Raw genomic sequence first — 27,369 nt, 5'->3', positions numbered from 1 at the left:
ACCGCAAACGCGCACGTTGTGCGGAGCCGAGGTCCTTCCTGGAATTCCGTTTATGAGCGCATGATCCACGTGCTCCGCGTCTCGAAGAGCTCTTTCGCGCGGTCACACGGGTTTGTGATCGCCTATGAAGAACAGTAGGTCCACGCTTCTGGCACTTTTATATGTCATTCACACTCACTTCTTGTGCGGCAGTCAAATATCTAAAAAAATGCGCTGTTGCGACGTACGGTGCTGACGGGAAATGCGAGAGCCGCACAGCTTGGCTCGGTGTCGTCTGCTGCTCGCTGATGGCGGCACGTATACCGAGATCGTATATCCCATAGTCCCGCGCACTTGCACGACGTGACGTATTTGCAAGTTATCTATCGTTGGTTTTCTTTTTACTAGTAACAGTACGCAGTGTCACCTTCAATGCGCGCAGCTCAGACAGGAACGTGCGGTAGTTTAATCGTATCCAGGAAATGTCACGCCAAAGTATAGGTATTGAAAAAAAAAATGGCAGCATATCCACGGGGTGAATGACGGAGAGTGGGGCGAAGCATCCGTCCATCCATGCGTCCGTCTGTGTGACCACCCGTGCGTCCATCCACCCGTCCGTGCGTGCGTCTATTCGTGCGTCCGTCCCTGCGTTCGTCCATGCAGCCGCCCCTGCGTCCGTTCATGCGTTCATCCATGCATCTGTCTGTGTGTCCATTCGTCCATCTAGTCAACACTCCAAGTACCACCATCTCGTGTCTTTTCATCATATATTTCGCATGTAGAAGCACCGCCATCCAGCGGACATTCCAAGGACTAAAGGAGAGGTGGCACACGCACACTTTCTTACGGCTTGCGCCCAGAGGTTACGCCCAGCGAGTATAACGTAGCAATCCGTTCTTGTCAGATAGTGCTCAATGTACATGACAATGGCTGCTAATTAGGAATGAGAGACGTTTCGGCTTTAGTTAACGCGCACGCTGCGAATTTTTCATTGTTCAACAACGCAAAGGAGAAATCTTCCACCATCACCACCTTGCAGGTCAAAGCGTAAGACATGTTACGCACTACTACGATGGACGAACGGGTGCCGCTTTAAGGAGCTTCGCCCCTAAAACTTGCGCTGTCGTCACTGCACAAACTTATCCCTCCTCCTCCTTCCCCCTGCGAAAATCGCACAGCCATCATGCTAAACCACGCATTGAATGGGTTCGCACGGAAATAGAGGAAGAGCTGAAGGAAAGGGTGAAACGGCGAGAAATGGAACTCAAGAACACAGCGGTCATGTCGTCCCCCATTGCCGTTCGTTTCTCGCTGTTGTGCCTTTTTCTTGAGCACTTCCGTTCTTGCGCTGCAAACCCATTCAATGTGCACTTTAACCAACAAGCCCAAATAGCCGTTCTTCATCCTGCTAAACAATGAGTGAAGCCACATACAATCTGACTCACTGAAAATAGGAGGCAGTGGTCCATCCCAAGAACTCGGGCGATGACGAATTGTTCTTGTAGCACCCTGCGGCAGAAGGCAAGGCAAGTTCAATATCAAGGCCGATCGCTTAACCTTCTCCATAAAAATACAGGGGTAGCTTACATTTATAGACTCTTACTGATTTACATAGGTTAAGTTATCACAATTATGAGCGGCACAGTTCTTCTGCCAGTACACTGAGCTGCATTTTAGCCGAGTCTTAACTTCGGCTTTAGCTGTAGCTGACCTTGAATGAACACGTGCTTGAATCAGTAAGTATATACCCTTTGAGCGAACATTCTTATTTCGTGTACCCATTACGGTTGTGTTTATGACAATGGTGTGGGATATGTTTATTGGCACAAGGGCCATTGGATGGCAAAAGAGCGCCATGCATGACTATACCAGTTGGGAACGATAGTTACGTTAAGCGGTTGTAGAGGGGTCTAAAATTCCTCGCGATAAAGCCATGAAGTGTGCAATGAAAAATGAGCGTCAAAGGACAATGACAACAACCTTTTGACGCTAATCGTATTTATAGAGTTGTATTTATAGGGTAGTTGTTTATTCTTTATTAGCACTCTACCTTATAACGAAAAAAATTATGCGGGAAGCTTAATAAAGATTTGTTTCCTCTTACTCTTTTGTGTAAGTCTAGTGGTTGATGCTCAACCTGTTGGGACTTTTCGTCCACAGTAGTTTAAAAACAAAAAAAATAAAGAAAGAAACTGGGGCACTCAAATAGGAGCCTCACATCAGGTGACAAACGCGGTGCCACCATTGCGCTGACTTGGACGTGCACGTCGAGCCACAAGTGAAGACAGACGTTTTTTTTTTTTTTTTGAAAGAACAAATGCTCTTTTAGTACGTCGTTAATGTTAAGTACGAGCCTTGAAATAGGATTCCCTAGGCGTCACAGGCGCCACATTGTTCTTTTGTTCCCGAGGGATTTCTAGGGTTCCACACAATCTATACATACAATCTCCCCTCGATAAGATCTGGTTTTTCAGCTCGCAGACAATAGTACGTTATGGCTATCACTATGACGTGATTGCCTATCCGCGGAATACCATGCGACTCCGCACAAATGTACACTATTTTGTATTGAATAGTCGGTGACTGACATTCCAAACGGAGACGAAGAAAGTGGAGCAGCAACCATTGTGTTGTGTGTGTGCCGTTTATCTTCTTTATTCTTAGTCTCTTAGATTGGTTCATCTTTCAGGACGCGTTTAAACAGTGGTGAAAAAAAAAGACGAGGTCAATAAAACCGGTGTTCTTAGAGATCTAGCTATAGTGCGATTTATAAATAGAGGCTTAAATGAAGAAATATCAGAAAAAAAATACTAGTCTGTCATAAATGCAACATGACCCGATTAGAAGAAAGACGCTATAGCCCACTATTTGCCTCCACTCCGTTCAAGAAGAAGATATGCCAGCAAATATAAGAAAGTTATGACATCCGAAGCTCTTTCAACTCACCTGCGGAAGCGAACCGTGCCTGGCAGATGGACCACCGATAGGCGTCCCTCGCTTTGATGAAGGAGTCACGGAAGTAGAAGAAGACCCACGACACAGGCACGGCCAGGTAAACGCCGCACACCATGTAGACCATCATCAGGGCCAGGCCCACCCCTACGGGGAAGGAGAGAGAGGAATGTGTACAGTCTTAGCGGCGATTAAGTCTTGAAATTCGGGCATCGTGGCGCATCATAACGAACTAGAGAAATGGATGAACAGCGGAAACTACTAACAACTGAAGTGCATCGTTAAGCGGCGCACATAAGTACATCAGAACAGCCTTCATCCAGTCTAACATGGTACAGACAAGAAGTAACAGAGGTAGTACATAAAGAAGCACTAACATCTCGCCTACAAAAAAAATTTTTTTGGACAGAACAAACAGTGCATCTGTACAAACAACGCACACACAATCGTAAAAAGTATGCCTTTTTTTTTTTGAAGGGATGGCAAGTTTGTCAAATTTTGCTGCTTCCCTTGCCTCCGCTCCAAAACAACATATTTGTCTTGTCGTAACAAGCGGCAAACAGTCACCATTTCCGCACTCATCACAATGATGAGACGACTAACGATCGGCCAACTTACGCATCGTTAAAACTGCTGTTTGGGGGGTTGGTTCATGATTATTTAGACAAATTTATCAGCGCAAAAAAAAAAACACGAAACTTTTATCAGCGCGGTGTGTGTTCCTTCTCTAAAAGTTCCGTCTTTTTTTTTTGCATTGATAAATTTGTCTAAATACGCATCGTTAACGGCAACGCTGGCAAGTCCGCATCACAGGGTAGAGCTGTTGAGTTGCTGCATTATGCGATACATATCAAAGCTACCATCAGAGCATTACTGAGCTATATAATGATTGACCTCCTGAAAGCCCTACTGCATTCCGCTGTATGACGCTTTGTTTATCCTCAGCCAGAGTTTTGACCGGTTCTCTTGAAAGCATCAAGAAGACGTGATAAGTTGTGAAAACGTCCGAGCTAGAAATCAAGCCCCTGTATTCCCACCATTCTGCCATAAGTGCCTATAGACCGAAAGGAAACCCAACTCACAATCCAACTTTTACACTTCCTTGTGCTACGCTACGCCGCTTCTGTAGGGTCTTGATAGGGGCTGGTACAACTGGTATGGCCAAAACATGTAGCCTCAGAGATCATAGGTGTCTCACGACCTTTCTGCCATCTGAAAGGCCCATGCGCTAAGGCAACGTGAAAAAATGGTGCAGTCAATGTTATACCTTTGCATGTCTTACGCGATGTGATTACGCAACCTCTCGTAGTGACAGGAGTTGACTGCGCGTCGACACCAAGAGCGAATGGCAGCACATGTTCCGCACAACGTTGCCACGTTAAAGAAAGTGATACGAAAGGGTTGCCGCTCGTACCTTTGAAAGCGGGCGATATGTACCACATGTCGAGGATGCCGCTGCCCAAATACTGGCCCAGAGACATCTGCAGGTACAAGAAGGGAACGCCGAACACCGCCGACAGCACGATAAACTGTAGCATGAAGCACGCTGGAAAAAAAACAAAAAAAACAAACAAAACTAAATTGGAAACAATATAGCAAAGAATTAACTGTAAAGTTGAGAAACGAATCCGGCAATGAGACATTTTAGAGCGACAGCAGGAAGTCCTCAGAGCTAATACGTACCAAGCTTGTGAAAAATAAAAGCTACATTCAATGTACGAGCAACGGCGTCATCCTCGTTCACCATATTACTACCTGTTGTAGCCTCCGATATTCGACAGACGCCACCAATCTTGGAATCTCTGTGACGGGCAATTTCCCACGCGTGATAGCAGGAACCAAGGCTACGCAGTAGTATGCACGAACAGTGTTCCGTGCATTCAGCAAACAGTTGCGAACTGACACGAGTTCGAATCACTAGAGCTGTGCTAAAGGCAAAATTAAGCTCGTCTTTCGCGTCATTAAGACAGACAAGCTGGAGACGTGTATGGGCGGCTTAGGCACGATGCTACCATTCGCAGTATCACCCACTGACACGCTCCGCATATTTTACTAGCTAGTGGCCACTTGGAAAAACAAAGTTACATCCACCCCTCCGCGTGGCGTTGTTGAGGTGACCTCCATGATAGAGACAGTTACGGCGTCCAGCTTATCCCTTCGATTCCCTATCTTCTTTAGAACCACTCCGCATCCGACCCAATTAAAGGGACACTAAATACCAAAAGAAAACGAATTTTCTCGAAGAAGTAAATTATGCTTTCATATTACCGAAAGCTTATCACTTGCCGCGAGACGACATACGACAAGCGAGAAAATGGGCGAACAGGAGATACTGGGGGGTTAGAGCAACCTTGAAGTTTCCACGTCAAGCAGCTGTGACGTCATGGATTCAGACTAACCCTGCCAACGCCTGCATCATAGTTCCTAATTAGCAAATATGAAGATCATTGTCCTCTGAGGGGGCAAGGAATTTAGCGCACCAGGTTTCACAAATATTTGTAGAGCCAGTGTAGTCCTATAGTACGAAAGACGAAAAGAAGACATTGAAATCCGTGACGTCACGCTTACACTCATGCGCAAACATTACGGCGCGAAATTGAAAAGAAAACCGTCATCTTTATTTCCCCTTCTACAAACAAGCCTAAGGTGAAATTAACGACAGTAAAGATTTAGTAGAATAATTTGATCGTGTGCCTGCGACATATAGGTGAGCTGGGTCCGCTCTATTCACCTGCATCAATCGGAACCGGTTCACGGCTGTGTACGCGAAGTTCAGAAATTCAGCGCGATCTCAGCGGTGAAGGCACAGCGCGACGCCCGTAACGAATGACGAGGTGCCGAAGGGTGCAGGTCTTACCTCTGTTCGCTTAATTTACACCGTCCAACTAACACTGACCGATGGCAAACCTCGCATGTGGATTGTTTATGAGGCGCAAACATCTCGGCAAAACGCACCGCGTTAGTGGAGGCGAATACGGCGCCTGCGCTTAAGTGTGGCGTCGTCTGCTCAGCTGCACGCGCGACTGCCCTAAGCCGGCACCGTCAGCGTAGAGGAGGTACAGGAAAATCGTGAACAAGAGCTGAGCCTCTCCCGCACCTTTTTAAACTAATGGCATGGTTCAGAGGTCGTCATTGCTGCACCGCCGAAACGAATGGCAAGGTGCAGCCCCTCGTGAACTGGTGAATCGAACGGACCCGCTGTTCCAATGTCATGCGTACCTTTATAAATATACACCAGCAGAGAGAACCTGGTGACGTTAAAGAGTCCGAAGATGCTGAAGAAGGACGCGAACACGGAGAACAGGTCGTGAGACCAGAGTCCGTGCGCGGCGCGTCGGCTTTCGTCGTCCGCGGTGGCCGGGGACCCCGCGGCATCGTTGGCGCCACCCGTCGCCACTCGCTCCTGTGGCCTAGACGTCTCTTGCACGCTGCGCGGTAGGCAGGGGAGAACAGAACAGGTCAATCATGTCACAAGCCAGCATTTGTCGGGGTGACCGAGTTCAATAGACTTTTGCAATGAGTCCCAGTACACAGAAACCATCCTGAGAGCGCAACTATACACGACCCACAAAAAGAAACCGACGAAAGTCATGTTTAGGTGCGCTCTCCCCATGGTTTTTGCGTCAAAGCGCCAAATCGCCCAACAGTCAACTCTTTCGGAGACCCAGTACATTCAGTGAAGTATACTCTACCCAGTAAGGTCTCAGTAAAGCGCGGATCCGTGGTACATAAGACTGCCTCAGTTAATCGGTGGCTCGGGAGCTCGGCTGCTGACGATACAGGGTCGCTGTTTAGACCCCGGTCGCGGCAGTCGCATTTCGATGAAGTCAAAATGGTAGAAGCCCAAGTACTGTGCGATGTCAGTGCACTTTAAATAACACAAGATGGTTAAAATTTCCGCAGCCCTCCACTGCGGCGTCGCTCAATCATATCGTGGTTTTGGGACGTAAAACCCCACATACTTTTATATTATTATCGATGTGGTGCATAAAGCTCAAATAATAGACCATTACAAAGGAAGACGGAGAAAGTGGAGCAGCAACCATTGTGCGTGTGCCGCTTATATTCCTTATTCTTAGTCTCTTAGATTGGTTCATCTTTCAGCAAATGCGTTGAGTTCAACTGACAGTCGTTAGACGCTCAAGGGGATACACGTAAACACCGAGTCTGAAAGTGCGGTTTATAAGAGGTCTAACGAGGACCGGTTAGATTCATTCAGCCCAGTTGGCTCTTTCAATGAGACCCGACTGGTTTCAGTTCGACATATCGAAAAGCCTGTTGAGCCGGTTCAACCATCGACAGACCAACGCCGTCGCGTCACGGCCGCGAGACTGCCCATGTAGATCGATTGAAGCCGCATTACGACCCGCCCATCGAACCCGTTTCATAGGTCACCAGGATGGCTCCTTTTCTAGGGAGGGAGTGATTTGTAGCATTGATATATGGCACAGGCAGGAGCGCAAGCGAAAGAAGAGAAGGAAGAGTGTTGCTCGAAGTATTTCATGAAAACTATCCGATTCTTGGCCAGTATTCCAGCGTGGGTGTGCGCCACATCTTCAAGGAGCTTGACTTGACTTGGTTCGTTCTACCTCTGCGATTTCTCCAATAAACGTGTCTTAGGCTCACCACTATAAAAGCACATTAACAATGTTCCAGTTAGACATCATCGGAAATTATATTGGTTCAAACTGGACATCACTTGGTTCAAATTGGTTCAATACTGTTTCAAACTGACCATGTTTAGTGCAATCATTGTAAAAGCGTCCCAGATGGACAACGCATAGATCATTGCAATTTGAGACGGTTTCAATAGTTTTACACGTAGTCTACAAAACAAGCAGTTCCATCTAGACCTCCACACACTGTATTCTACTAGATCACGATGCGAGGTCCGCATTTCAACATCTTGACAAATTACACTCGAGCACTAAGCAGCCTTAAAACAAGGGCGTTATTCCGAGGTGCGGGAAGAGTTAACTAAAATTTTCCTGTGACGTTGAATAACGCTGAAAAACGAAGACAGCACTGTGACATTAGTCGGGAAGTTATCAGTGATGCTCCTTTATTTCACTTCATTTTTTAAGGGCACGAAAGCTCTATATAAGGAGGGTGGGTGCGTAAACAGGTAAATGAAGGAATTCCTAAATTCACTGCCACTGGTTATGCCAGATTGTACTACCATGACAAGTTATCCTTACCTAACTATGGTCGTTGTTATTCCTCCATGTTAAGGCGTGCCGTGATAGAGTAGTCGTTCTTTCAACGAGTTCGATTTCTAGTACACTGGAAGCCGGGCATTCATCCAGAAGTTTTGAGAAAGCGCTAAAATACAACTTATAACATGAAAGTACGCCTTCCAGTCTGAAATGCATCGGAGAGGTGGGGCACACAGTTCGACGACCCTTCTGAGTTGTACTTGACTGCAATGTACATAAAGTTTCAGCGACTGCTGCTCAGCGAAAGGTAACTTCACTGACCTGCCACTGGAAGAACTCTTGATCGTAGATACGTTCCTGCGAAAAGCTATCCGTCAGTTCTTGAAGCTTGTTTCGTAGATCATATGCTCGCGCATAACAGTCGCGTATAGAAAGCAGTTGTCTAAGGAAAGACGCGCACATTTGGACGTCTAAGTCAGTGTTCCAGACAGATGTATGTCGTGCGGGTCTTGTCAGTACGGAACTGAAACATACGTGATCTGCGTCGACCACCGATTAAGGAACACACAGGTGTTCCGCGTGACAGAAAAAAGATGCCGCCGGGAACAGATTAATGCTGATTGATCAGCTTGCCCACAGCGTCTGTACCGCTATCGATGACAAAGACGGGACGCTTGTGTATAAACACGGGGAGATAGTGGAGGTGGTCCAAAAATAGCCGGCTATATCATAATGCAAGTGGTCGCGTTGCGTACTTCCAGTAGGGAGCAGGTTATATATTACCTTGTTTACATATGTAATTCGATGTGACCGTTCGTGTAGATACTATTAAAAGGGTTCAAAGGTCTCCGAGATGTGTGGCTGCAGCACTTGGAGTGCAAGGCTAGCAGAATAGATACGAGACACCTCTGCTCTCGGTAAGAAAAAGTGGGAGACATATATACGTTGGATATGCAGAAGGGTTAGCAAGAAAGTAAATTTCTGGTTTCTTACCCTACATTTGGGTAGCAACCAAGAGAAACAATACACTGTCGAACGTGATGAAGAATTGCAACGGCAAGATACGAACGAGAGTTGCAACGTGGGCTTAGTGGTAATGCATTTGAAAATACGTGATCTCTTGCGCAATAGCAAGATTACATAATGATAATTTCGTCCATTGTGGTGGTATAGTTGTTTTGTCGCTCGACTGCTGAGCCTAACGTGGTGAATTTCCCACCGCGGTCGCCGCATTAAAATGAAAGCAAAATGTTAGATGTCATCGTGATTTGATTTTTATGCACGCTAAACACTTGTTAAACAACATCATATGGTAAAAACTTCTGAAACCTTCTACTAATGCATCGCTCATAATCATATCGCAGTATTGGGACGTAAATCTTAGAATTATTACAACACGGAATGTTAATATCTGATAAGAATCGTCACGGTTTTTACACAAAAATTTTTGGACGCAGGGGTTGCGTTGTCTGAATACTTCGTCATCGATCCCTTTTAACCCTGTTTGTCGCATGAAAAAGGCTTTCTGCACACATACAGGCACATATGCAGGCACATCCAATTAGTGAATTGCGGTCACTAAAGATAACTCAACACATGACGTAACTATAGCGTGCCTGACCAGACAAACTTTCGTTGAATTCTTATAGTTAAGCACAGCTAACCGATCGATGGTTGGTCATCCAGTCAGAAAGCCTTCCATTAGTGATTTTTAATAGTCCTTTTCACAGACGATAAAATAAATGAAAATCTCAGTGATAAAAAAAATTACTTAAAAGAGCGCCTAGTGAGAGTTCACGTAAGCAAGTCAAGCCATAAGCATTATCCCGTGTTCACGGAACACAACACAGCCCAGTCACATAACACATAGTTCAATCAATAGTCCAACGATCGGCAATGAACTCGTCAGGCGAAGGGAGTTGATTGGAAGAAATAGAACAGGCACTCGTCTTGTGCAAAAAAAAAAGAACAGATATTGACGTTCGGGGCCTCTGCGTGTCCAGTGTTCCCAACCTTGTTCACAATCTTCGCGTCCCTTGTCTGTGAACAAGGCCCCCGCCGTAGTGGCCCCAGAACGTCAATATATGTTTGTTTTTCTTCGGGCAAGGCTGTTTTATTTCTTCCAATAGTTCACCCACGATGCAGTCGCACCGGCGTACCTGGTCGAGTCGCTGCGGTCGGTGACGAACGAGCTCTCGGTGGCCAGGGAGCCGTTCTCGAGCGAAGCCTGCCTCTGGGCGTTGGGCGGCGGAGTGGACGGCAGCTGCAGGGCTCCGGCGGCCGGTTCGGACGACAGCCTAGTGCCGGAGATGTGAAACACTTCGGGCCGCAGGGGCGACGGGTCGGTCGTCGGAACGCCCACAGCGGCTGTCGCGGGGCTGCTCGCCGACGACGCCGACGCCTCATCGGGGTTGCCCATGGACTTCGCTCCGCTGTCAGCACGGCGACGACAGCCCGATGCCTGCCTGTGTTGTTGCGCTCATTGGCTCACCTGAGAGGAAGAAGAAGCAAAAAAATGTACGTTACGCTGTCCGGTCTCTCCAAATGATATCAAATAAAGGGCATAACCTTTAGCAGGACCAGTACACGGGAGACAAAAACACTTCACACGCACTATGTACCTTCTTAGGTGGAAGTAGCATTTCACGTATGCCCTTAAGGTCTGTCTTACGGTATTTAATAGTCTGCCACGGTTTCGCAAAATTGTTTCGCCAGTACTAACGCGATCCTTCTTTAGAGCTGCAACTGCCATAGTGTATGTTAGGCTTCGATACTTGGGAGCTCAATTATCTTAACGTTTCATGGTATGATCATGTCGAAGCAAACTGTATAGTAGCGCGTGCAAAACGCTTGGCTTCATCTGGCGTAACCTTTACTTGGCAATTCTTTTTCTTCTTTTCCCTCTTTCTCATATTTTTGTCCCCTTCCCTAATCCCACAGTGTAGGGTAGCCAACCGGATGTCTTTCTGGTTAACCTCCCTAGCTGCCTTCTCCCTTTTGTTGCTATCTTCCTTTCTTCCTTCCTTTACTTGGCAAACAAGTCTACACAAAATTATTGGCCTATACGATATTATTTCGCGTGTATGTATTTATTTAGAACATGCACCCGTCTTACCTCAAAAAAAAAAGAAAAAAACTCTAGGCAATTCAAAATAAAGTTATCGCCCACATCACCAAAGATTATTCACGAACATATAGCATAACTAACCTAAATTAATCTATGAATCTAAGCTCACTAGAAAATTGAAGAAACCCCATCTCACTTCTATATCATTTTCAGAAACTTTATCACTCATCTTTGTTCACCGCATGCCACGTCAGGTCAGCCCATAATAGCTTTCCGCGCCTTGATCGCCCTTTCAGAATGCAACCCGTTTTTTTGCTTGGACAAACTTCTTAATCCCCATTTTTCTCGCAATATATTATTAGAACAAGCTACTTTAGGACATCGTTTCTTCTCTAAATCATGAAAATTTTATAAATATTCTTTGAAAATTTTTGTGAACGCTATTAACGTTCATGTGCATATCTTTTCCTTGTTCTTTGCACAGTGTTTATCTATCAAGGTGAATTATTTTTATTTTATTCTTTTTTGTTATTTGAGCATTGCCAAACTTTTCCTTCAATTTGTATTCCCTGTTCTTTCTTTTTTTCTTTTTAAGTAGAATTTTTCTTTCATCCGCGTTGCATTTGCGCTATGTTATGTAATGGCCCGGCCGCTAATAATGCTATGTCTACTAGTCTACTATTTTATATCTACTTGTATCAAACGTTTTATTTGTTGTTGAATATGTACGCTGCACTTGTCACAGTTTTATTTTGTTATAACTGTACTATGTAATGCCTACTCAGATGCCTAAGGTATTTGCATAAAAAAAAGTAATACGGTTACAGAGGTAAATATTAACAATTAATCAGCGCAGCACGGAGCTTCTTATGAAACAAAACGTGAAGATAGCATTTGCGCAATGTACGAAAGCTGTACAAGTGCGCAAATGATCGCCCGGCATTTCCTGCGACGAAAAAAAAAAGATATCTAAACATGCGGATGTCCGAAGGCTTCGGCGTTAGAATGTGTAGTTCACTTACTCAAAACTGCGATAAAGTTTACCGAAAGTTTGCGGACGACAACCGATAACAAGAAAGTGGTTCGGGTGGGTGCACTCACATTCCAAGAGGCATTGCGTTCCTTAAGACGACGCTCTTTCAGCTAACAAACCGGAACTCGTAACCGCTTTAAAGCGTTCAACATTTGTGCCAAGGTACTGACGTTCGGTTCTGACACTGCCGACCCATTGGCGGCAGTGGTTCGTAGGTGAAAGATACTACTGCGGGTCAAAGGGCTTTCAATTGTACGACTAACCATGCTCCTTCTTTATGATACTTCCATAGAACGTTTTATCGTTATCATCATCATAATCACCATCATTCTTCAAGCTCGGACCGTGCATAGGAGCCCTGTCTCGCTGCTGTAACAGCTATAACCAGAGCGTATATTTTTAGCCTCCAGGAATGCGCGTAAGCGCAAAGCAAGTGGAGCGCATCTCCGACGTATTCTCGGCATCACGTCGTGTGGACGTCAAAGCGACGCCGCCGCGCAGATATCACCCAAGCTTGCTCAGACGTCACTCATCTGGACAGCACTTACGTGCGACTGTATACTAAGCGTTTCCATGACGTCATTGCCTTTCGCAAGAAGGAAAGGTAAATTTTCGGGTTTTAAGTTGCAGAACTACGTTACGGTAGTGAGCCACGCCGTATATATCCTGGAATCACGGATTAGAAATGACCAGCTGAGGTTCCTTAATGGGAACCTTTTTCAAAGCACAATGATGTTGGGTTTCGGCCCCCAGTGAAACACGGTCGCCGCTGTCAGTGAACTTCTTTTGCGCTTAGCATTAAGACACCACGGCGGACAAGCCATACATACCTGTACAATACTGGGACCTAGTTAAGCGTTTTGTACACGCAAAGCACGATTAAACTACATTGGTCTGGAATATACACGTACGGTAACCATGAACAACTTTTCAGCATTTATAGTAGCCGAAGAACAGACGAAACGTCGAATGTGTGGCAACACACTGATACAACACCACTGAGGTATGGGCGACAAGTTCAAAACTTGGCGGTACAATGCTCGCGATTGGCTATCACGTTATTAGGTAATAATAAACCTTTCATTTCTCGTAAAGCGCCCACAACTGGAAACGGGCCTTTGAAAGGCTACCACCACATGTGAACCCTAATGCTATAATGTTTAGTACATATTTAATAAACGGCTGACGTGCCAAGACTTGCTCAACGTCAGTGTTGCCGTTTCCTCGCGATCAACTCGAACACCGAATATTGACGTACAAGTTTTTGCAACCTTCAACCTTTTCAATAGTTCAAATGTTTTTTTTTTTCTTTTTTGCAGGTGGGTGTCGCAAGACACGTCGAATAGTAGTGCTTTCTTCTGATCGCTTGCATATTGTACGGAAAATTTATACATATTGAGACGCAACTTGAGGAGCAGTGCAACGACGTATTTACACCAACGTACAGTCGACCAAAAAATTTACGGACCACACGAGCGCTTAGCCACAAGCCTCTTCGCGACAATTCCGCTACGTCAGCGGCAATCGATAGGATCGCCGCACCCGAGATGCATCCCTCCCTTCATCTATGGCCTGTGTCTTCTGACTTGGTAGAAATGCACCTCAGCCTTCACTTTTAGGAGTGAAGTTCTTTAAGGCGAGGGTCAGTCGCCACCTGTATGCGTGCATGTATGTAGTAACTACCTCACAACATATCAACTGAGTGAATGATGATGAGTGAGGCGAAGCTTCGGATGGTTCTATTGGCAAACCGTGAATCATCCGCTGGCCGCGTCCGTCGTCTGTCTGTCTGTTTGAAGCACGGACGGACGCTCAGACGGATGAAAGCGTAGACGGACTGGCGGACGCTTCCCCCACTCATCGTCTTTCACTCCGTGGATATGTCGATAGGCTGCGATTTGCTTTTAACACGACACACTTTTTCGCATCTGCGACTACGTGCTTCTGCCTAGAGAGCAGTTTATGAGCCCAACTGTTATCAGTCACAATCTTTATCACAAAGTGATACATAACCAACGGAACGCCGTTCCAGGCGCGCCTTGATGGCGTTGATACTGCTATGAAAATAGAAATGTGACTGTCATACTGCAGGTGAGCGCTTCGCACGAGAACTGAGAATTAGCAATATACTACGCAGCGGTAAAAAAAAAAAATGAAAGGCCAGTGAATAAAAACAAGAGTCGTTGCCGCCCCAGCACTGTGGTCGACGGTAGATGGCGCACCAGTAGGTGGCGCGGACAGGCAGCTTGGCAGGTGCTCGCGTGGTCCGCAAACTTTGTTTGGTCGATAGTAAACTATTGCGAATGGCAGATACCCACGAAGTCATTTCGAGAAGTGAAATTGCGTGAGAAAGGTACTCGTAGTCACGTTGCTAACGAGCGCGACCGCATCCCTCACGTTTCACATCGCGCGTCAAGAGTGGGGGTAAATACCCGGAAGTGTGGCTTCAGCTATTTCGGAGTTGTTTTCGAGAACACACCGAAACCGCGGTACGGGTTGCCAGAAAAAAATATAAAAAAATATGAAAGGGGAAGAAAGCTGCAGAGTGGCCATAACTGTGAAGCACGTGCCAGGTATTTGTAAACATCCGTGAAAAAAAAAAGTGTAGGAAACCAAGAAGAAAGGAGGTTAAAAAAAATTAGACAGGCCCACATGACCGCGTCAGAAAGCAAAATTGGATTACAATATAATCTGTGATAAATGCTATTGCAAAAGACACGCATTTTCCAAGGTGAGCGTCGTAAGATTATTGCCGAGTTTTTATGCACAGAAAAGAAAAAGACGTGTTACGCCATAGCGAAAGGTCTCCGGATAAATTTCTACCATGATTCCTTAACGTGCATCTAAAGGAAAGCTCATGGTTGTTATTGCATTTCGCCCCAATGAATATACAGCTACCATGGACGTAGGAATCGAACCAGCGACCCCGAGGTCATCAGCGCAACAGCAAAGCAGCGTAATCTATAATGGTGTGTGTGTGTGCGTTAGATAGCACGTAGCATGAGTTTCAGCGTGAAGAGGCGCCGTAAATTAATATGCTTTCAAATAATTAGGTGCAGGCAAAATTACAAAGCGTCGCACAAATGACAATGGTTGTAGCCGTTGAACGATTCGCGTTAGAGCCAGAACGGGAACGAAAAAGCAAACAAAGGAAAACAAGAAGAGGGCGAATCACATTAACAGAGCGTTATCCAACGACAAAATGCCGAACTCACAATGCGTGTAGAAAGCTTTCGTGTGATCCCCAAATCGACGAGTACGTCGAACGTTCTTCCCTTCGAGCAGCGTGTTAATCCGTGCGAAGACACTGCAGTGATGCGGCGGTGGTGTCAACCTCGGTCGGTGAATCAAGCGGGCGACGATTCGGGGATTCGCGCTGTCACTGCCGCAATCTCGTGCGCGTGTACCACACAATTATACAGCGCGAAACCGCAGCGGACGCAACGTATCCAGCCGCACCGTTCGAAACGGGCGCGTTCGTCTGGCGACCCTGCCTAAAAGTGCAAGGACGCCAGTGCTGACGTCGGGTTCGCCTAGAGGCCAGTGACAGCCAGAGCGCACCCACCCGGCCATTCCGGGAAACGACAATGGTAAACGCCGTCTTTCTTCCGTCGACAACTGCGCGAGGCCGCCTTTGTAGCGCGAGTGGTCGACGAACGTCATAGTTTGCGTAACGTGGTTGTGACAGCTGTGACCGTGGCCCGGAGGTGCACCTCGCGAAAATGCCGCGAACCTTCAGTGTTAAGAAAGAAAAAAAAAACTTTCCCGCCTGCCTTATAAGTACAAACGGAATCGCCCGTGGTTTTTTTCCACAAACGAGGGAAGCCCTTTTTAATTCGCTGCTCGCATCTGTCATACTGTGTTGCTGTCAGGGGGCGTTCCTTCGGCACTCGACAATGGAATGAATTTTCGGTTATTTTTATCATTGTTCTTCTTCGTGCACACGTGCGCTTCGCTAGTGTGCTTCGAGCTGACGTGTGAATGTAGCGAAATATTGAAGTTGACGAAGAAAGGAAACATTTTTTTAAACATCGCCCCGAACGTTCCTTAACAAGCTCGTGGAATTCAAGAGCAGAAGCCACGCTTGTGGCCTCCTTCCTTGAACTGACGGCTGTTTTACAGACTAATTTTTTATGAACACAGTAACGCATTTACTACAGTTAATTACGTGCTCCGAGTTACTTGCGATGCTGATCGGCGTCCTTCGTAAGGACCTTAGCGTTCCGGAGCAGCTGGGAACTAAGGCCGGGGCACGTGCCGATGAGATTTGTTCGCTCGCTGCCTCGCAGAGGCCATCTGTACGAAAGACGTCTATATCCATTGTCATATTAGTAGTGTATATAAATAACGTGCACTCGAAGCATCGAAAACCATTCACGAAATAAAGAACCGACATTTCTGCATACGACTAAGAAATACGAACGAAATGTACAAAGGGACGAGTTTAACAGTGGAGTTAAGAAAACGTAACGAGAGCCCGACGATTCACTTCTCTGAATGAACGAAGCACAGATACGCACTATTGACGTCAAGTGAAAGACTAACTATCACGCTCGTTAAACGCTAGTTACAGTCTTATTTCTCCCTTTGTGGCACGCATGACGATCGAGTGCCCGCAAACGCGTGAAATTTACGTAATTTTACACAGAGATCCCGGAGAACCAATTTAAAGCTAGTACAACTGTTAGAATAAATTTTAATTTATTTCACGGAAATTGAGAACAATAACAACGTGAATAACTATCTTGTTATTGTGCAATCAGTCATGTTATATTCCGTCATAAACGGACTTAAACGACCCACTTAAATTACTTCAGGTAGTTATCAACCTGCGTTTAGACAAAGGCGCCGTTTGCTGCGCGGAGTTTGCCATCTGATATTCCACGGCACGTGCAACCACTAACACCTCGGCCGTTTCACTTTACCGCCGCTCATAACGAAATCCCGGCGAAGGGGCGAAGTATTGCGGCGACGGCTGCAGACTCGCACATTTGCCTCTCCTCACCTTCTTCACCTGATGTGCTCCCCTCTTTACCCGTCATCTACCTGTAAATATTGCTCCGCAAGGAAGGCAAATATTATTCATATCACGAGGGAGTGCCCTATATAAGCACCCCCCTACCCGGCTCCTCTGAAAAGTATTAAGTAATGAGGAGCAGCGGGAGGCTGCCTTGCGCAGGTTGAAACTCGACGCCCAGAAGGCCATCCTGGGTCGAGCAGAGAGGGTTGCGGAGGACTACTGAGTGTAGCAACCCCCTCTCTCTCTCTCTTTTCCATTGCCTCTTTTTTTTTCAAAAGGACAAATGAAGTTCTTACCTACCTATCTATCTACCTGCAAGCAGGGAACATTTCTAAAAAAAGTAAAAAGACATTTTTTTCTCGAATTTTCTTACGAAACGCCGCACGTCCATTGACTCATTAAAAATAACAATGCATTCAGAACAGCGAATGCGTGTAATAGAATACTTTACCCAGAATTGATGTGAAGTAACACTATATAGGCAACAAGAATGCCTAATTTGCTACTAGCTCACTGTTTGCGGTCTATTCCTTGATAATAGTGCACAGAAATCGCAAGAATTAAGCCGCGTCTCCAAATGAGAACTCTTCTTCGCAAAGGAGCATGTAACATCTATAATAGGTCGGCCGGGTGACATGGTTGACAAATATCACACCGACGCCCTCAAGCAAGGTGGGCGCCTCCGACTGTCAAAAGCACTCTCGTGCAGCGACCTTCATGCTCGGTGGCAAACGACCTTGAGCTTCAAGCGCAAGCTCGCCTCGATCGCAACACGTGCCTAACGCTCATCAGGATACGCACGTGATGGTGTTTTTATCTCAGTTCCCGGAGCTACAGATGCGTCCTTAGAAAAACATCACATATAAAGTAGCAGATAGTTGGCGAAGGCATGTGCAAATTGAACGCCATGTGCACTAAAGCTTACCCTCTCCCCAGCCTCTTTTTTTTTTAATCTAGAGGAACCTTAAATTCCTTCCCACCCTGAATTAATTAACTCTACATGTCCAGCAGTTTGCTTCATGTGAGGATGGGAAAAGAGGGGAATAACCCCTGTCCTATCCCACTTTACGTATTTGGCTTGCCAACGGCCCAAAGCTGGTCGGCTAGCTAGCTGGACCATACTATTTGTTTTTCATGAGAGCACAGATACAGATATACGCTTGCTGCCCAGCCTCCCCCCCCCTCTCTCTCTTCCACCTAGTTTAGTCCCTCTCTTCCCATAGAATTTTAGTGATTTAGGCCCCGTTGGTTATACGTCAGCATCGATATGTATACCACACGAAACACAAAAGAATACGTATGTCGTATCCTCCTATCTGCTTTTGTGTTGGAGTTTCTTGCGCAACAATTGAGGCGTTTTATTTCTGAAAAAGCCAAATTCACTTTGAATGAAACTGAAAAAAAAATGCACTTTTTTCTCTACTAACAATATGGTTGGGCCTACTCGACCAACTTTTTGTCAGTATGATCCTCACCCATAAATACCACAAATCGATATTGTGGCAAAAAACTACATAAACCAAATATCGTCAGTATAGTGGAGTAAAGTTTATGTTTAGTTCATGTAAATTGAAACATTTCATTTGGACATGAATTAGCTTGTAAAATAAGTGTACGATGGTTCGAATGTACGTTGCAGCAATATTTTGCGATAGAATTGTCATCACACTTGTGCTTCCATCGGTGCCGTGCTTCGACGCATGGACGTGATGGCGATTACTAGACTTGAAGAGTGAATGGTCCTTCCTGGCAAAAGGTGCATCATTCTGGACTGTCGTCAGTGTTTTCTTGTTCCTGGTATCTGTTGAAGTCATTGAAAAGTGTTCCAGATAATTTTGTCAGGCCCTTTCTGACAACGTCTTCTTTCGGCACTAGATAGACGCCCAACATGTTTACTACATGCCTATTTTATTACAAATATACCGTTTCGGAGTGAACGGAGGACAAGATACTGTTGTGGTACGGTCGAAAAGAATCACAAAGATGCAAAAAGAAGTAGGCAAGTCAGCCCCTCACTCTTTACAATCGAGTTTCGTCATTGAACATCATGTCCCTTAGTAAGTGCCAACTTGGGCTAGAAAACGTTCTCGTGGAACGCAAATACGATAACAGAGCAACTAAGACACAGATGAAACACTTTGGGTGATACCACGTTGGTTGTTTTGATTATGTTTGTTAGCGCAGCGCTGTTTTAATTAATTTGGCTCACTGATTGAAACAGTTGGAGTACTTGACTCATTTTTGAATAAAAACTGCCTTTTTGAGCTCATGTTGCAATAAGGAATTGCTTTATTTTGATTAGAACTGTTCTAGAAACTGAAGGTACGTATAGATATCTTTTATTTTCAAGGAAAATTTAGGCTAGTTGCAGTTTCTGCATCCGACTCGTCCAGAAAAAAAAAAACACCTCAAATATTTCCCCACCCCTTAAAAAAGCTAACATCCCCCAAAAAACACCCCTTCATAACTATTCACGCCAGTTATGAAATGCTCAGCAAACTAAGGCACAAACTCGACCCCCCACCGCCCCCCCTCCCCCCCCCCCCCCCCAAAAAAACAAGTTCTTCTGCTTGCATCACTCCTTTCCTTCTTGCGGCCGTAAAAGCACAATACAATCCCGTTGATCTTTCATCGGTGGGCGGTTGGCATATGCAAGCGTGCGTAGATAAGGCCATGAGGATGCACGACCGAAGTCGGCGCTTGTGTATACACCGCCAAGGGGGCCGGGGAACCCCCGGCGGCCGTGTATACCGGATCCCACCGGTCTCGGGCAACCGGGACAGCCGGCACCAGGTGGTGGCGGGTGCCCGCAAAGAGGCGACGAGGTTGCCACGAGTTGTTCCGGCCGGATAACCCCCCGCCGCCCTGACCCGCAAAGGCCGGGCGTGGGCACGCACGAAACAATGCCTCTCCGTCCGGCAGAACAATGAACCGCCATCCCCTTTCGTTCTTCAACAGGTGGCGACCCGCGAGCTGGCGCATCTCTGCCCTCCCTTTCTTTCTCTCTGGCACGCGAGAGCGAAACCAGTTGTAACGAGGTGAGCGGCCCACATCTTCGATCTTGGACTGTGATGCTCGTTTGTCACAGAGTGACAGATAATCAAGAAGTTAGAATGCTTAGCATTGAGCATGAAGAATATTGAGTCTTGCAGTATGCTGCAGAGATTACGGTCCCTAAACAAGTTGACGTATTATGAACTCAATATATAGTTATCATTGGGACCCACCACGGTGGTCTAGTGGTTAAGGTACTCGGCTGCTGACCCGCAGGTCCCGGGATCAAATCCCGGCTGTGGCGGCTGCATTTCCGATGGAGGCGGAAATGATGTAGGCCCGTGTACTCAGATTTGAATGCACGTTAAAGAACCCCAGGTGGTAGAAATTTCCGGAGCCCTGTGGTGGTTTTGGGACGTTAAGCCCCACTGATCAATCAATTTATAGTTATTATTGGGATTTTATGTCCAAAAACCAAGATATAATTATCCGTGATGCCATGTTATGAAGCGCTTCAAAAATTTTGACTATCTGGTGTTCACTTGAATTCAAGTACACGAGCCTCAAGCATTTCACCTACATCGAAATACGGCCACCGCGGCCGGGATTCCATCACACGATCTTAGGGTCAGCAGTAGAGTGTCATATAGCCACTGGACCACCGAGCTTGCCGAACAAGCAAATATTAATAAAAGAAGAAAAAAACTCACGAGATATTTTGTGGATCCGTACGGGTTCCTTGATCAGAGCCGAAGCATACATCGAGTGTCTTTTTTTTTTCTCACCTTGAATAGTTCACTGACCGCAACTTTGTCATCATCATTTATCATTTCACCTGACCAGACGAACTGTCGTCGAACTATCGACGAAGTACAGTGCGTAGAAAAAAAAATATGGAAATGGAACTGCTCGAGATCCCACATCTCCCTTCATTTGCCTTCTATACGTTGTTACCGTGCAATGCATTCCTGCATACGTTACGTATACTCGCAAATCTCAACGCCAAGACAGCGTTTACAGTACCTCAAGCATCGCGAGTGACTCAAGCATCGCGAGTGAATTCAATTTCCTACCCCCCCCCCCCCCTGCCTCCGAATAAGCTGTCTTGTCGTGAATTCTCACTCCCCGGCAAAATTAAATTACAGTGGTGCTCCTGTCGGCGCTAAACCAAATTAGTGGTCTGTCACTGATGGCAAACACGATTTACCTATAGAACCTGCACTGCGCCCATCCCCTTGCCAGATCACGTACCCTAGGCACAATCAAGCATGACTTATGTAACTTGCGTTCACTTGTAGGCAAGAAATCATGAAACACTGTACCATTGTGTCCTGCAGGTTGACGGCGGCTTCAATCTCAACTCGCGACACCAACAGGTAATCCGTTATCGTTTGTGTCAGAGCACGCCACGGGTGAATTCAGCGCCGGAACCACGGCGTCTCACAGCCCACTGGGATAAGTCAAATCCGCCTTGCACCACGGACAAGTTCACACGGAGTGGACATAGACGAGCCACAGCTCAGTCAAGGCGCAGGTGTTTGCCGGATGTGACGGGCGAACACGCTTGTAACGCTAATAGAACGGGGTTTCGCCCCGTCACGTATATACGAAGCGAGGGTGCGGCGATCTCTCCACCACTTGTCCTGGCGCACACGTCATCATCGCGGCATCGATTCAAGGCTCGTCCGCGTCTCGTTTGTTGGCACGGCAGCCGCCGCAAGGCCGGCTTTACGCGCTCGGCAGTCAAGGTCAGGTTGCGCGTCGACATTTGTCGATTAATCGAGAACTCGGTCCGTGCGATTTAGCACGCCGCCGCACGTGTCTCGTGGGGTCGACCTGCCGCTTGCACCACTACAGGCGCTTCGATCGGAGAAAAGAGCGCGCGTTTCGCGCACAGCTGTCCCCGATGGTCCAGGGGTCCGAGTACGAGAAGGAAGCTATAGGTGTCGTATATCCGACGATATTGCACCCATCTGATTAAGTCATCGGCAACGCGATTATTACGAGGCAAACGGCACGTGTGCTGTTATGGGGTACGAAGGCTTACCATGACGGAGTGTCGCAAATGTGCAACGTATGTTCGTATGTCGACCTTTTCTGACGAAACAGCAGATTTCCACAAATGGCGTAAGTGGAAAGAAATCCTTATACACCGATATCTGATACCCAAAGGTCCAGACAGCAGGACTTCTCATTTGAAAAGTCAAGTCTGGGCTAGTTTGTCATTTTTGTAAAACATGCGACCATAAGGTGAATGCATAGCACTACACTAAACATTACCCTGCGAACAGCGTCAATCGAACACTGATATAAAGTGGAACAATACCTGAATTTACTAATCATGATTGCTGCCAGTTTAATGTATTCGAAGTGAATCGTGTTTGTTCTCTATCGGTCCAATAAGAAAGTCAGCTGGGTTATCGAAGACGTCCAAGGGTGAACTGACGAAGTTTCTCGTTTGCAAGCGTACTCTTTTCTATTAGCCGGTTCGCTTCACTAACAGTATCTGACGCATCAGAACGAGCCAGGGATATTTAGAGCAATCCTAGTGTAAGAACTTTCTTTCACGAATACACATAGACTTTCCTTGGTTCTTTCCACACGCATCGTGGTCAACATGCAGTGACCAGTAATCAGACACAACCGGATTGCATAATGGTAAGCTAACCAGAAAAAAATGCCAGAATTTTCCTTACAAGCCAGGTGATAAAACCACGCTGCCACCTCCGTGTACACAATCAAAAATGTTACCTAAAAAAGAAAATAATATTAATAAAGCATCTTCACAACAGTTGTGCCAAGCCGGAAGGAAATACGGAGCTGGGCAGCCTTGTTTGTTTTTCTCCTGTTTGCTCCCCTTCTTTCTTTATTTCTTTCTACCTATCTTCCTTTTCACTTCTTTCTTCCAGTTTTTTTCTGTATTTTTTTCTTTTTATTTCTATTTCTATTTTCCTGCCTGTTTTCCCTTTCTTCCTCATTCATTCTATTTCTTACTTGCTCTTTTTTTTTTCTATTTCTATATATCATTTTTGCCAACGTTACGCCAACAGATGACAGCATACAACAGACCGGGACCTTAAATGCGCCGCATGTCAACAGAGAATCTCCACTGGATGGCCTGAAGTTATTTCATCTCGGGCAAAGGGTTCCTCACTCACCAAAATATTTATGTAATGTCAAGAACTCGTCGTTCCGTCCGGCACCTCCATTTTGGCGGCTTGAGGTGTCGTTATACGGTATTCACGTCCCGCGTAAGTTTTGGATAAATGCGTTCGTCGCGACAAGACGGTGGCCAAGGCAAACCTGACGAGGTGAAAGTTGTACTGCTGGTAAACCGAAATTGGCATGTCAGGCGCCAACTTTGGCTTTGATCTAGCGTACGCCACACGAACGTGGCACCGTTTTAATAACCTTACGACTGCTTCTTATGATAGTCCGTAACAAAACAAAAAGTAACTAAAAATTAATCAAGCTTTTCAGACCCCGACAAACGAAATACCGTCCCGGGCTTGGAGCTTCACGAAATATTCTTATTAGTCTTAGTAAAACCGGTCACTCCCCATCGTTCGTCACTTGTGACACGTGCATGGTACACATAGTTCAACAATGCAGACCTGGGCGTAATTTTTTTCTTCACAAAAAGCTGTTAGATTGCTGTGGCCTTCCAGATAGTCGCATAGCGAACCGGAACTGCTGCGGTTCCTAACCCAACCAACGCCACTGAAGCTCTACCTCAATGTATGTATGTATGCATGTATGTATGTATGTATGTATGTATGTATGTATGTATGTATGTATGTATGTATGTATGTATGTATGTATGTATGTATGTATGTATGTATGTATGTATGTATGTATGTATGTATGTATGTATGTATGTATGTATGTATGTATGTATGTATGTATGTGCGTATGTGCGTATGTACGTATGTATGTATGTATGTATGTATGTATGTATGTATGTATGTATGTATGTATGTATGTACGTACGTATGTATGCACGTATGTATGTATGCACGTATGTATGTATGCACGTATGTATGTATGCACGTACGTATGTATGCACGTACGTATGTATGTATGTATGTATGTGCGTATGTACGTATGTACGTATGTATGTATGTATGTATGTATGTACGTACGTATGTATGCACGTATGTATGTATGCACGTATGTATGCACGTATGTATGTATGTATGCAAGTATGTATGCAAGTATGTATGTATGTATGCAAGTATGTATGTATGTATGCAAGTATGTATGTATGTATGCAAGTATGTATGCAAGTATGTATGTATGTATGCAAGTATGTATGTATGTATGCAAGTATGTATGTATGTATGCAAGTATGTATGCAAGTATGTATGTATGTATGCAAGTATGTATGTATGTATGCAAGTATGTATGTATGTATGCAAGTATGTATGCAAGTATGTATGCAAGTATGTATGTATGTATGCAAGTATGTATGTATGTATGCACGTATGTATGTATGTATGCACGTATGTATGTATGCACGTATGTATGTATGCACGTATGTATGTATGCACGTATGTATGTATGTACGTATGTATGTACGTATGTATGTATGTATGTATGTATGTATGTATGTATGTATGTATGTATGTATGTATGTATGTATGTATGTATGTATGTATGTATGTATGTATGTATGTATGTATGTATGTATGTATGTGTGTATGTTTCAATCATTGCTTGCCAGTTGAATGCCTAAAGTTCACTGCCTTTTTTTTAGCCCTTTCATGATACTTTACTTTTGCCAGTTGTACTGATAATATTGTTTCATTTCGTGTTTATTCATTTTGTTCTAGTCTTTTTTGACAAAAGCGTTTCATGTATAACAACTAAATGCACTCCTCTACAACGACTATACTGGAGTCAGCAATCTTGTCAAATAAATACATAAAAAATTGGCCCGTGGTAGCAGGACGACCGAACAAATCAACGTGTGACGGTCACAAAGGTATGTGGACTCACCTATGACAGTACGGTACAGAAAGCACTGAACTCGCGTCGCACTTCAAGGGTTACTGACACGACCTACGTGATTTCCGTTTTCTTCGACAACCAAAGGTTGAAGGCCTCCTGCGAGCTCACAATAAAGTGCTAGCGTGTGTGCGAAATGTCTTCAAATAACCCAGTGTGACATGCTTGCTCCTGTGGACCGGTTTCCATGGCGGTGCCCATATCATGGGTGTATCATTACAGCGTGATTCGTGATGCACGTGCTGGCTCCATCGCGGTTATCGAGGCCGCAGCTGCCTTCAGTAGCCAGCGTCGCCTGAAGAACAGCTCGCAGCACTGGTTCTTTCTTTTTTTTCATCTTCTTTTTTTCTTTTTTCCCCTACAACAAGGCTGCACATGGCTAGGCGGAGCAGATAGAGTCGAAAATACTCGAACAACTATTTTCGGCCAAGCAATGAACTCGACAAATACAGCGTTCTTGCGTCGGAAACATGGCGTAAAAGGTAAAATGAAGGAGCACGATTTCACCGCCATTGCAGAATGGTGTGAACATTTTTGCGTCAAGGACAAGACCGCTTGCATATAATAAAAGAACGACATGTCATTTTTGTACTTTCTGAACGGGGTTTCTTATGTACTTGGTGGTTTTATTTTGAGATCGCCTTTAATGAGATAATGTGCTTCGTGCGCAAGAGAAATGCTGACACGTTTGACTGCACAACTCTTCATTCGCTCTGTATAGCCAACGATGGAAATACAGTCGAACCTGCATATATCGAACCGGCATATAACGAATTATTGCGTGTGTCGAGCAGTTGAGAAATCACCTTTCGATTATACTTTCAATAGAGAAAATATGTCATACGTGGGCATGACAATGTTGTAATTTCCTTCAGATTCACAATACCCGAATCCAATTGTATATAAAATCAACACAGTATATACATTATACCGGACCCACTGCGGTCACAGCTTCGCCCCGCCGCGGTGGTCTAGTGGCTAAGGTACTCGGCTGCTGACCCGCAGGGCGCGGGTTCGAATCCCGGCTGCGGCGGCTACATTTCCGATGGAGGCGCAAATGTTGTAGGCCCGTGTGCTCAGATTTGGGTGCACGTTAAAGAACCCCAGGTGGTCTAAATTTCCGGAGCCCTCCACCACGGCGTCTCTCATAATCACATAGTGGTTTTGGGACGTTAAACCTCACATATCAATAAACGGACACAGCTTCGCTAGCTTTCGTATTCAGTAGTGAGAGGGCTATGAATTTATTTCACTTGTTTATCACTAACGTCATCCTATACAGCCTTATCGCTATATCACGAACATGGTTTTGCCACGACGCTGTAGTATCGATAACGTCACGTCCCATATTTACAAAGAGACTTTAAGAGTCAACTAAAGAATGGCGCCTTTTAAAACCAGCTCCCAATACACCACCACTTCCTCTACGAAATATTTAACGTCACGGTTTCAGTGTGCTATTAGGTGTGTTTTTTTTCTTTTCCGTATTGTTAATTTTTGGGTACCGTTCTGTATTATTATTTTATTTTTCGCTGCAGAACTTTGTGATATGGAGTAGCCGAGGCAATAGGCACCTCAACCTCTCCACAGCAAAACAGCTAAAACAGAACAGAACGTCACGACTTTACGCATCCAGGCGCTTGTGCAGCGGTATACAATTTTTTTAAAGGGAAGCGGAAGTTACCAAATGACGCCAGTGAACCAGAAGGGTGATCGTGCGAGGGCAGGAGTCTGTGCGAGACGTCACATATTGTCCACGTCAACCGCGAAGGGCTCATACTCGACAAAAGGTAACGTTATACAGCAGACCAAGTCAGCGCTTCGTCTGTTGTCTTACCTTTCATCATTACTTTTTTTTTCTGTGCCGTTAACTGTTAAGATGAAACACCAGGTAGACGTCTTGAATGCGGTCGATGTAACGTTGTTTTGAAGCCAGAATAGTTGACACCATAGCCAGCACGTTTGTAAACAAAATAGCTTAGTGCCGCATACAGTACAGACTAAGACAACGAACGTTGGTGACAATAACGATCCTCGACAAGACGTTTTCACTCACGTGCTGTTGTTGATGTTGTTCGTTGTGGGCGTTGCTCTTGTTGTTTACATACACAATGTGAATTTCTGTGACGTGTATTAGTACTGCATACGAGGATGGCGCTTC

General features: G+C 45.5%; 1 protein-coding gene across 5 annotated transcripts in view; it reads right to left on the bottom strand.

Moving 5' to 3' along the window:
• Positions 1-27,369, bottom strand: part of bdg (sodium-dependent transporter bedraggled) — a 201,920-nt gene that overhangs the window by 17,396 nt on the left and 157,155 nt on the right. For 3 of the 5 annotated variants that reach the window (XM_037425268.2, XM_075895711.1, XM_075895712.1), the window contains 5 exons: positions 10,247-10,578; positions 6,151-6,359; positions 4,346-4,477; positions 2,926-3,078; positions 1,425-1,488 (listed from right to left, as the gene is read on the bottom strand). In XM_037425268.2, the coding sequence (XP_037281165.2) occupies positions 1,425-1,488; positions 2,926-3,078; positions 4,346-4,477; positions 6,151-6,359; positions 10,247-10,506 (818 nt within the window). In that variant the 5' untranslated portion in view covers positions 10,507-10,578. Of the gene's footprint in view, positions 1-1,424; positions 1,489-2,925; positions 3,079-4,345; positions 4,478-6,150; positions 6,360-10,246; positions 10,579-15,402; positions 15,550-21,523; positions 21,661-27,369 lie in introns of those variants that run through there. The other 2 variants (XM_075895709.1, XM_075895710.1) reach the window with 2 other exon arrangements.

The sequence above is a fragment of the Rhipicephalus microplus genome, chromosome 5 (genome assembly GCF_043290135.1).
Source record: "Rhipicephalus microplus isolate Deutch F79 chromosome 5, USDA_Rmic, whole genome shotgun sequence".
Lineage (NCBI taxonomy): Eukaryota > Metazoa > Arthropoda > Arachnida > Ixodida > Ixodidae > Rhipicephalus > Rhipicephalus microplus.
Note: the sequence above shows the minus strand (reverse complement) of the source record. Positions and strands in the feature narration are given on the sequence as shown.